At 32.5% G+C, this 11,685-nt stretch overlaps 2 protein-coding genes across 2 annotated transcripts; one reads left to right on the top strand and one right to left on the bottom strand.

Annotated features, from left to right (window-relative positions):
- Positions 1-234: 234 nt before the first annotated feature.
- On the bottom strand, positions 235-2,049 carry LOC110695622. Its single transcript, XM_021872831.1, has 2 exons — positions 1,645-2,049; positions 235-581 (listed from the first exon to the last, which is right to left on the bottom strand). Exons 1-2 carry the CDS (start codon positions 1,860-1,862, stop codon positions 464-466), a joined length of 336 nt encoding a protein of 111 aa, XP_021728523.1. The 5' UTR covers positions 1,863-2,049; the 3' UTR covers positions 235-463.
- A 3,193-nt stretch (positions 2,050-5,242) lies between these two features.
- LOC110695621 (putative glucose-6-phosphate 1-epimerase) lies at positions 5,243-10,007 on the top strand. Its single transcript, XM_021872830.1, has 9 exons — positions 5,243-5,376; positions 5,509-5,652; positions 6,861-6,935; positions 7,983-8,039; positions 8,124-8,281; positions 8,357-8,488; positions 8,713-8,815; positions 8,941-9,040; positions 9,607-10,007. Exons 2-9 carry the CDS (start codon positions 5,578-5,580, stop codon positions 9,822-9,824), a joined length of 918 nt encoding a protein of 305 aa, XP_021728522.1. The 5' UTR covers positions 5,243-5,376; positions 5,509-5,577; the 3' UTR covers positions 9,825-10,007.
- The last annotated feature ends 1,678 nt before the right edge of the window (positions 10,008-11,685 follow it).

The following is an 11,685-nucleotide window of genomic DNA, read 5'->3' as shown; positions in this document are numbered from 1 at the left end:
TGAAAAACTAGTTAGTGACCCGGGCAATGCCCCAAGTTTAATTTTTTTTTTTATGATTGTAGATATAGTGATAATTCAAACTTATAAAAGAAATTTAACTATTACTTTGTATTACACAAATTAAGAGAATCAATTCTTGTATATGACTATAAAATTTTATTCCACAATGTTTTTTTGCTAGAATTATCTACCTAGAATTTGAAAGATTATTTCAAATTTTAAATAGCATATATATTGAAAATCAAATAGCAATAATAATAAAATTCGGTAAATGCAAAACTAATAGTTAGAGAGAGTAAATAACAATACCCTTTTGTTGCTTATCCTACTACACCACCTTTTTTTTTCTCCCCCCCCCCTTTATTCTGCTCACGGTCTCCCTACCCTACTTAATTGTTAATTCTCACATGCATCAGGATATTTTATTTATCAGGTAAATTATATAAAGAGTCCTATCTATGTCTCATTTTTTTTCATTTTGTGATGCTTCTTCGTTATTTGCAGGGAGTTGTTGTTCTTCTGCATCTTCTCCTTGCATAGGGTTATTTCCAGAGTTAAGAAGCTTCTTTTGTTCAGTTTTCCTGTCAAAATCTCAAACACACACAAGAAACTTAAAATTCACAACAACAAAAAAGGCTCAATTATGTTCAAAATCACAAACTATCATGCAATCATCACTTAATCATATGAAATTCAGCTCAAAATCAATTCGAGAATCACTCTGAATACTTCAAATACATAGATTAAGGTGATCCACTGTCAAAAAATCCACAGAATTACAAAAATTCTACTAACACCTAGTTGATATACTATTGAAATTAACTGACATTGTATTATAGGCATGCACATCTAATCACAGAAGGTAAGATGACAATATAACAAACGATCAACTTGTGTTTTTTTAAAAAAAAGTGTAGGAAGTCATATTAGAATAACCAATACAAAATTTACCTTTCTTTATTCTGGTTTTAATTTCTGAATATGATCAAAGACATTTAGGTAATATTTTTTATCACTACACGACAATAGCTATCGCCACAAATCAATAAAACGTTACTTTGTGAGTGAAACACCTTTGCTTGATCACTCGACCGTAATAACTACAAACAAAAATCAATGAAATATGGAAACCCCTTAAGTGTTAAGCACAAAAAGAGATGAGAAAAGTATAAAATCAATGTGAATTGTCGCCTGTTATTCTATAGTCAAATCGCCCGAGAGGCCGGGACAATAGCTACGATGACACACCTTTGCTGCATAATATGGCTAGTTTTATAGTGAAAGGTTAAGTGTTAAAGTACTAATCTCACACATATTAATTTTGCCATCAATTCCATAAATTTAGCCATAATATATGTAACTGTTATAAAATGAGGTAATTTAACAGTGTTGTCTAATTACCTTTTTTTCAATTTTTCTTAAACTCTTTTAATGATTTGAATACTTAATTGAGTCAAAAATAATATTGCAGTCACAAACTTCATAACGATTACTTATTCAACTAATTTATAATCTTCTTAATTATTCTATTTAATGTTTAATTATAATTTTACAATCAAGACAATTAAATGGTTTTATTTAACAATCAAGACATTAGAAACCCAATTTCACTTAGGATACTTCATAATATCATAGATCAGTTACCTTTTTTTGAGGGGTTGCAAGTAAATGCATCTTCTTAGCCCATTGTCAGGTACCGTCAATTGAAACACCTGGATAGCGCCGTCCATGCTGCCGAGGACCCAACCTTCACCACGACGGACATGGCCTTCCCGTCCTCTATAACGCCGACCACCAAAGTACGAACACCGCGAATCTGATATTGTTTGGAGTTTTCCTTGGTTGAACCATGAAGAATCCATTTTAATTTTGATAAAAAAAATTAAAAAAAAAAAAGACTTTGGGACTTTATGTGGGTTGCTTTTGTTTCGTGAGAAACAATGGATTCACAGTGAATTGTTAGGAAGAAGACTGAAGACCAACTTTTTTTAAAAAAAAAATTTTTATTTTATTTTTTGAAAGAAAACAATCTTTTAGTAATAAATAAAAGTAGATGTTGGAAAAAGAAGTCATATAATATGCACATTTTATAATAAGGTAATGTAATTAATTTTTTTTTTTTTTTTTTTTTTTTTTTTTTTACGGGAAGGTAATGTAATTGGGTATATGATTAAGGGTTTTAATTATGCCTTAGTGGTATCTTTTTTGTAGAGACATTGCTATTTTAATAGAGTGAAAAGGTTTGATGATGTGACAATTTGATGATGTGGCTAAATAAGGAAAAGAAAGTGACACATGGCGGATTGGAACTCCTTGCCTTTGAGTTTTAATAATAATATTGATATTGATGAGAACTTAACTACCATTCCAATATAACAACAATGTTTAATGATTCAAAATAAAAGATAATAAAGTCTTAAAATTATTTTTGTAAGAGATTTAGATAAATGGTTAGACTTCCTACACATTTCTTAACCTATTTTATTGTAAAAATCGTACTTGTATTACTATAAGCTACTTTTTCATTCCCATACTAGCGTGTGGCTCGAGTGATGCTCTGAGTCATTACTGTAACTATCATATTGCATCACAAATATTATTAAAAAATAAAATAACAATATATATATATAATTAAAAACATTAAAGGGAAATTCTACACAGTCACCCTTAGGTGTTCACTTTTCCACGTTGTGCCCCCCTTTTAAAAATTCCACGCTGTAACCTCAAGGTTCATTTATTGACTACGCTGTAACCTTGTCGTTAACCCTCAGTTACATGTTGCCATTAATGGGGCCCACTTTACACCTATTTAATTTTTTTTTTTCTCGATTTCCGTGCTTAAAAAATGTTCCGTTAAAGGTTTTAAGGGTCATTTTGGTTCTTAAGGGACCAAATTGAGCTCGGATTTTGCAAAAAAAAAAAAACGTAGAAACCCCATTTTGTGAATTCGAATTTCCGTAGTTAAATGTAAAATTCACAAAACAGGGCTTTTACGTTTTTTTTTATTTGTCAAATCTGAGCTCAATTTGGATCCTTAAGAGCCAAAATGACCCCTAAAACCTTTAACGGGATTTTTTTAGCACGCATATCGAGAAAAAAAATATTAAAAAGTGCAAAGTGGGTCCCACTAACGGTGACTGTTACAGTAGGATAACGACAAGGTCCATGTGGAGACATAAAAGTAAGTTGAAGGTTACAATGTGTAATTTTCAAAAGGAGGGGGCACAGCTTGGAAAAGTCAATACTTGAGGGTTATGGTATATAATTTCTCAACATTAAATATAAAATTATAACTAAAAGTTGACTAAGATGAATAGACTTTTAACTTAATTATTGTTGACAATGAGTTCAAACTCTATAAAAATCATTTTTATTAGCATTGAAAAATGTTGATTGTGAATGATGTGGCATGTTTATAGTGTTTGAGAAAGGTGCCAGTGGCACATATACTTTCTTATAAACACCTTTTAATAAAGAGCACACCCTAGTTTATCTGATAAACGAAAAAATATTAATCAGTTTTTTGGTAGGCCATGCTTTGCAATATAATACACTTTATTATTGCTGTTTTACAAAAAAAGAAAAAAAAAGCTTAGATCTTGCATCACAAACCACCACCATCAGCCCATCATCTCCGTCTTCCCCCTGTCATCTCGCCGGTCGGTGGTCATCACGAAGCCATCGCACTACTATATCACTATCCCCTTGTCATCTCGCCAGTCAACCACGAACCACCACCATCATCTTCGTCTTCCCTTCTTTGTTTCAGTCGCCATCACCATCACAGCCTGGAGTTCCTCTCCAAAAGTTCCTCTTGGCGTCCCTCTTTTTCTTCCCTTCCTCCCTTACTTGTTCCTCCTTCCTTAACAACCACCTAACGCCGCTTTGCGGCGATAACAAAAAGACACCGTAGTAGCAAAAGGGAGTAAATTAGGGCCATATCAACCCCTTAGGGCAAAGGGGTGTATAATAGGGCAATTTGAATCGCCACAGGCGGTGGTGTGCAGCTTGCTCGCGTGGAGGATGAGGGTAGATTGGCTGGTTATGTTGGAATAAAGAATGGAGGAAGAAAGTGATGAAAATACAAATTTGCCCCTAGTTAAATAAGTGAAATGGCACAAATACCCCCTGATTTCCATACCATGTTTATCAGCCTGATAAACTTGTATTTTCTCTTGAATAAATTAGTATAGATTATTAAGGGTGTTTATTCAAAATATCAAACAATTACTTATTATGTCGTGACATTAAAATTTTTTCTCACTAAACAAAGATTACAAAAAGTTACTTGGGGCATCGCCCGTAATAATCACTAGTTATGGGTATCAAAAGACTAAAATGAATTTCCAAACAATCCATAGGCTCCTTTTGCGTTCAGACAAATTAAAATTAGGTAATGTACAGAGTACATTTCAATTACCAAACAATACTTGGGAAGGCACTATTTAGTGTCTACAAGAACTTAAAAAATAACAAATAAAAAATGGAGGTAGTAGCACGTAATTTTGTATCTATATACCATTATACCAATACATTGTATCATACTATCATTATAGGAATGCATTCATCTGATTTCCCTACTTCAGATCATCAAAATCACTCCCCTTCCCTAGTATTTTACAACATTCTTAACATTAACAAGTAAAAACATCTAAAGAGTTAGTGTGCATGTAGAGAAGGGATGGAGGTGGTGGTACTCCCTCCGTGTTTTAATAAGTGTTATACTTATCAAATGAAGTATCTTATTATCTTTCTTTTATAATTTTTTAATACTTTAACTACCCCAATTACCTATTATTTAATTTTAGTAAATTAAATTGCGTAAAATTATGTGCCGGTTAAAGTGTATTTCTTATTGAAACACAAAGGGAGGGAGTAGAAGAGAATATTTGTATGATTGTGTGTTATTGCGTAGAAAATACACACAAACACAGGCCTTTTCATTTCTTTTAGAAAAGATTAGGCATATGGCTTAGTTCCTTTTGTCTCCTTTTTTTACTTCTTCTACTTCTTATATATATATTAGCTGGCTTTATATATATGACATACACAAGATAAATTTTGTAAATTTGATGATCTAATAGTTGGTGGGAACCTCTTCAAACTACAAAGTACAAACCGCTAACATCCAAAACCGTAAACGTAAGCTTTTTCAATTTAAATTGCTACTTCTATTTTTATATATATTTTTTAATCTTATTTCGAAATTATAAAAATTTATTGTATTACTATTAAAAGAAAAAAACTGAATAGTTAAACCAAACGTTTACTCACCCATCTACCAACTGGGGTTTGTATTTCTTTATTTATACAACTTCACATACCATTTTCTACTCTATTACCCTCTTTGTTACTGTCTGATTCTCCCTTCTTTATGTATGTTTTGTTTATTTATTTATTTATTTTTTAATTAAAATACATAAATTTATTATTTTCTGGGTGTTTTTTTTTTTTAAAAAAACCAAAAATTAGATTTTGAATGATTAATTTGTGAATGTTGAATTGCAGCTGGAGTGGAGAAAAGGGAAATTGAACCCTTTTATTGGGAATTTGAAGGGAAGATTAAAGTTAAAGCAGATGCCTGTCAATCTGATTGATAATGATGGATTTCCCAGAGTTGTTTTGACTGAACCCATGGGATCATCTGCTGAGGTTTGATCTCTCTTTCTTTCTACTTCTATTACATTTATTTGTTTATCAATTTTTATTATAATTTCATTTCATAGTTTTCTTCTGGGTTTTCTCTTTTAAATTCATGTTTTTATTTATTTAATTTAATTTTCTTGGGATTTGTTTTTATACAAGTAGAATTACTGGGTTTTTATTCATTTTGCAAAAGCTGTAAAATTTAGTGTTTATATTTCGGTTTTTATATTTTGAGAAAAAAAGGGTTCAAGGGTTTCTGATTGATTGCAAAGCAAAGCAGAAGTAACAATTACTAGAGTTAACAGTAAAGTCACTATATTTGAGGTTTTCTGATCAAATGGGATTTTCAGTCAAATTTTAGGTAATGAACAACTTGTATGTAATCTGTGACTATTCTAAATTGGGGATTTTTATTATTATTATTATTATTTTTTTTTTTTTTTTTTTTTTTTTTTTATAAATATGTGAGATTTTTAATTCGGGTGATGAATAAATAACTTTGTTTTAATTATGTGACCTTAATTATTGTGAATATGATCGGTATCGTAGCTGCTTTAGAAGATGAAGGATTAAAGGAATCTCATACTTAATCAGAAGTTAGTTTTGTTTCTAAATATAAAGGACAACAAATTCTTTTTAAGGAGAAGGGCATGCATAATAATGTGAAAAATATTGTTGCAATTCAGTTCATAATTTTGTTTGACTGAAGACTAACTTCTGATCAATTATCTTCCAAAAAAAAAAATAATACTTTCTCCGTTTCTATTTACTTGACACGTTCAATTTAGGCACACATTTAAGGAGAGGAGAGAGAATGATAGAGAATGCTAAAGCAAGTAGGATACACTAAAAAAACAATGTATAAAACCTTCCCAAAAGGGTAACGTGTCAACTAAAAATAAACTTCCTGAATACGTGTCAACTAAAAAAATGGAGGTGAGTAATAATTATCTGCCGAAAAAAAAATTATCTGCCAAAAATTGCATTCTTAGTTCGAGAATTTGAATTTCCTTTGGTTTTTAATTGATTGCTTGGTAATCAAGCAACTGTGTATTGTAATGTTTTATATTATAATCTAAGTGACTACTGTACATAGCTGTATAGTCTGGGGAAAACTATGTTTTTTGGTGTAGCATCAAACAAATATTATAAGCTAATTTCATATGGCCATGTACATCATGTCATCGAGGAAGTAATTTGCATATGTGTTGCAGGTGCTACTATATGGTGGGCAGGTTGTTTCTTGGAAAAATGAACGAAGAGAAGAATTGCTTTTCATGAGCAGCAAGGTAAGGGAGAATTTATGTATTCATATTAATTTAGATGCTAAAACATTTGGGAGTATAATTCCAGATATTTACAAAGTAAGTTGTAAAGGATACATGGTTTAAGATAATGAGTTTATTGCTTACGACTTAATTGTCGTATCTTAAAGTATGCATTGAGAATTTGATCTTAGATTTGTAAGTGTTGTATTGCTTTCTTTAAAAAAAAAAAAAAAAAAAACAAAAAATTGGTAGCCTGGTAGGGTGACATGAGAATAATGAGTTATGAACACTGACTTAAAAAAAGTTATGCTTTTAGAATTTTCCTTCTGGCTATATTTGAGAGAATAGAACGAGTGGACAAAGGATAGGATGGGATCTATTCTAGGCTTAAAATATGCAAAGGTAACCAAACATCTTTTTCCCTTTCTGTTGCCCTTTAATGGATGAATGAGGAGAAGTATCACTTTCATCTTTTAATCAGGATCACTATTTTTTTTCATGGTCTTCTTAATCGCCATTTATCGGCTTGAGGATTCCATTCTTCGTCACTATCATCTTAATGCAACAAACAATGCCCAAATTCTCTATAATTACCAAAAGGGTAGTTTAATCAACAGGAGTATTGCTAATATTTTAATTCACAGCTGGTTTGAAAACGCCTTATCTAAGCTCTTTGGTGAATCAGCTGAATGCCATTTGCATTGGAGAAGATACCATAAATGGTGCATATGAGAAAGATATAATGCATTTTGCTTGAATCTAATTGAACTATGTAGAATTGGCAGGATGCAAATTCATCACTAGCTCTTGAAAATCTCATTGCTATTCCATCTTCAATAGCATCTTAAAAATAACTAACTTTTGGTATTTAGGATGTGCTTATACTTTTTATTATTGGATTTTGGTATAGATTCCTATCAACTTTACAAAAGTTTCACCACCCTGTAGATTAGTTATAGATATCCAACTTTTACCTAATTAAGCATGGCCTAGCCTAGCCTAAGCTAGCAGACATTATTTCTCTGAATCACTTTTTGATGGATGACTACAAGGAATGATGCTTGACAGGCCATCTGGAAGCCACCGAAAGCTGTTCGAGGAGGGATTCCTATTTGCTTTCCACAGGTTAGCTTGAGACTAAGGAATCAAAATATCATCGCTTTCATATATTTTGAAAATCTGCATTCTTATCAGCTTTACTTGTTTTAGTTTGGAAATTTTGGCTCACTTGAGCGACATGGATTGGCAAGGAACAGGATGTGGTCGCTGGATAGCTCTCCTGCACCTTTGTCTCCTGCAACTAATAATTCGACTGTGGATCTTTTATTGAAGTCCACTGAAGATGATTTGAAGACATGGTCTCAGAGGTCTGCTTTTATTTCAGTTTCACCATTTCAGATATAAAACAGCATGTATACTAATCATTGTTTGTTGTCATTCAGCTTTGAATTGAGGCTTCGAGTTTCTATTAGCTCTGGAAAGCTCACTTTGATTCCTCGTGTGAGAAATACGGACAACAAAAGCTTCTCATTTATGTTTGCCCTGCGTAATTACTTGTCCGTGTCAGATATAAGGTTTGCTATCGATACCCTTTTGTCGGAACTCAAAACTATCTCATATCCTTTCCTTCTTGGCAAAACTCGTTCCTAGACATTTTGCAACTGTTTATTATGATGGAACTGATGCTTTTGTCACTTCTGTCAACTTCTGTTGCTGCTTTGGTGGTTTTTTTTAGCTTTACAAGCAGCGTGATTACCTTAATAATTTGGATGATTACATGATTCATTATTATTTGCAGTGAAGTGCGCATTGAAGGCTTGGAGACTCTAGATTACCTTGATAATTTGATGAATAAAGAGAGGTACACAGAGCAGGCAGATGCAATCACTTTCGATGGTGAGGTACTTTATTAATCACTTTTGTCTACCAATTTGAGGTCATCCTGTATAATAGGCATTTGAGAATATTAGTAGGATTATAGGAGTGTTACTGTTATTTCCAATCTGTAATGGCTGCTCTATTGTAGGTTGATCGTGTATATCTGAGAACACCATTTAAGATTGCTATTATAGATCATGAGAAGAAGCGCACCTTTGTGCTGCGTAAAGACGGCATGCCTGATGCAGGTAATGTATATGTTTCAAATTTTCAGTTTTTAAGAACTCGCTATTAAGATTCTCCTTATTCAAATCTGATATTGAGTAAAATATTTTGCAAAAGACAGCTCATTAAAAAAAAATAAAAAAATGTAAAAAGGGGCTAAGAATTGGGTCTTAGGGCCAGCAAATTTATGGAAATCAAGTAGACTAAAACTGAACAGTTCCAGATTTGATGTTTGAGGTTAAGCACCAAAGCAATTGTTTGTTGCTTTACATAATTTGAGATTATGTAACTAGCATGGGGAAAGGAAGTTTGCCCTTATTTCTATTGATTATTATTGAAGGCTATGCTACAGCTGAAAAAATGCCATTCACATGGGGTGTTGCTGCGGTTTCGTTCCCCCCCCCCCCCCCCCCCCCCCCCCCCCCCCCCCCCCCCCCCAGCCACCCGTTCTTTCTGAGACTTATTTTACTGAGCTCAAAATAACAAATCAGCCTTTGAACTCTGCATGTTATAAGATTCAGATTCTATTACGTATCATTTCCAAAATGTATTGTCAGGCATTTACAGGATCCTTAATCTTATTGTACAGCTGTTTGGAATCCCTGGGACAAGAAAGCAAAGGCTATTCCCGACTTGGGAGATGAGGACTACAAATCCATGCTCTGTGTAGATTCAGCTGCGGTTGAATCAAACATAGTCTTAAAACCTTCAGAAGAGTGGAAGGGATATCAAGAACTCTCAACTGTATCTTCAAGTTACTGCAGTGGCCAGCTTGATCCCTGTAGAGTTCTTTACGGATTTACTTGACTTCATCCTCGGATATAATAGTTCTTAATATATTATGATTTCTGCTCTGTTTTCCTGATAGTAGACCATGCAGGTATATTTTGTTAACAGTTTTATATTTTGGCAGAACATATGAGGACATTTTTCTGTGGACTATATGTATTACCATGAATCTATAAAATGCTACTATGACCTTGAACTGACTGATGTTAGGCTTGATCTGTTGATTTTTTCTGGTGGAAAGAGTCGAGCTATCAGGTGAAAAAGCGTGGCTTAAATAACCATGACTGAGGAAGAAGATAGTTAAATGTTTTTTATAGCCCAGTGCATTTTCTAACAGTGTTTTGTCTATAAAATTCCCTCAACTTCAGTTAAAAGTTGAATCTATCCCTGTTAGATGATGTTCATGTCCTTCACGAACGCAGCAGCAAAGAAGCTACTTGAACTTAAAGATGGAATCTCAACAAGGCCATTTTGTTGTGGTGATGGCTAAACTACATATTTCTTGTTACCTCTTAAAGAAAATCAAGAGATTGTGCAATAGAGATTAATGAGGGTTTTTTAACGTTGTAAACACCAAAATATGTCTTCAAAAAAATGTCTGATGATGAAACATACAACACTGCATAATTTGGTCTGAGTTCAATAATGGACAAAGATTGCGTGAATAAAATTTGATCTAGGCCAAAGCCATTTTGTTCAATCCTACAAGCAGTTCAAAGCCGTTTTCTTGTTTGTTTGTTTGTGCTTGTTTTACATTCTTAGTTCCTCTTGTTAAAAAAAAAAAAAAAAAAAAGCCATTAGTTAAAACCCTTTGCTTATCCGAATCCATAAACCTTAAACCAGTTTTTCTCTTTTCAAACCTTAGCCCATAACTAAGCTGATTTAATTTCCATGCCTTTAGAATTTCCATATATATGCAACTTATTGTTGGATAGCCCTTAAAACTAGCTTTTCAATATATATCTTAAGACCAATTTTGATCGCAAATAAATGAGATATGAGAAAAATACTATACTAGGTCTAAAATCAACACCTTTTTCACGATTGGTTCAAAATTTAAATTCTAGAATTTTGCAATGATACATTATTTGCCTTATTTTGAGTTTGGGATCAACAACAGTAATCAATTTAAAACCTTTAAAGAAAAAGACAATTAATCTAAAAAAAAAAAAAGCTCTTATGGGTACATTTTAATGCCCAACAAAAGAACAACAACCCACAAATGGTGCTTGTCAGTCCATTTCTTAATTTCAACAACATGATATTGTCAAACCAAAAAAAAAAAAAAAAAACAAAAACCAAGAGCGTGGATGAAGAAGAACAAGATTCGAATCGGAATGAAGAGAATCCTAATTCGAAAAAATAAAAGAAAAAGAGTTAGTTGTGCTTAAGAGTGAAAAAAGATTACAGTTGTTAAATCCGGTAATGATGATAAAGTTGTTGAAATCAAACCCGAAACCAAAAGAGTTACTTTGAGACAAAGACAAAAACTTTCATGAAGAAACTTCAAGGATTGTGATCAAGAACAAGGAAAAAAAAATGTTGCGAAGGAGACGAGATTTGGACATCTCTAGCTAAAATTGAGTACGCTCAAGTAAGATGAGCTATTTATTGCAAAGTTTGTTGTAATACCCCGCATTTATACATTTTATATAAATATATATTTGTATAAATTTATACCGGAGTATTATAAATTAATTATAAAGTTTATAAAATATATATATATATTATGTAAAAATTATATAATTGGGGCTATTATAATTGTTGATTTGTTGAACTAGTTTTACGATTGGTTTTTCAATGTTGGGTTTTGCAGTGTCCGACACTGCGCGGAAACAAAACCCGAAAACCGGATCGCATGCATAATAATTACAACATA

This window comes from Chenopodium quinoa, unplaced genomic scaffold, assembly GCF_001683475.1.
Source record: "Chenopodium quinoa cultivar QQ74 unplaced genomic scaffold, ASM168347v1, whole genome shotgun sequence".
Lineage (NCBI taxonomy): Eukaryota > Viridiplantae > Streptophyta > Magnoliopsida > Caryophyllales > Amaranthaceae > Chenopodium > Chenopodium quinoa.
This window is presented reverse-complemented; position numbering and strand designations above follow the sequence as displayed.

What these genes read in the sequence shown, in the direction of transcription:
- LOC110695621 (XM_021872830.1), top strand. Translation starts at nt 5,578, where the DNA reads ATGCCTGTCAATCTGATTGATAATGATGGATTTCCCAGAGTTGTTTTG. An exon ending in TGCTTTTCATGAGCAGCAAG is followed by an intron (nt 6,936 to 7,982) that starts GTAAGGGAGAAT and finishes GATGCTTGACAG; the next exon opens with GCCATCTGGAAGCCACCGAA. An exon ending in TTGTCCGTGTCAGATATAAG is followed by an intron (nt 8,489 to 8,712) that starts GTTTGCTATCGA and finishes TATTATTTGCAG; the next exon opens with TGAAGTGCGCATTGAAGGCT.
- LOC110695622 (XM_021872831.1), bottom strand. Translation starts at nt 1,862, where the DNA reads ATGGATTCTTCATGGTTCAACCAAGGAAAACTCCAAACAATATCAGAT. An exon ending in TTGCAACCCCTCAAAAAAAG is followed by an intron (nt 582 to 1,644) that starts GTAACTGATCTA and finishes AGATTTTGACAG; the next exon opens with GAAAACTGAACAAAAGAAGC.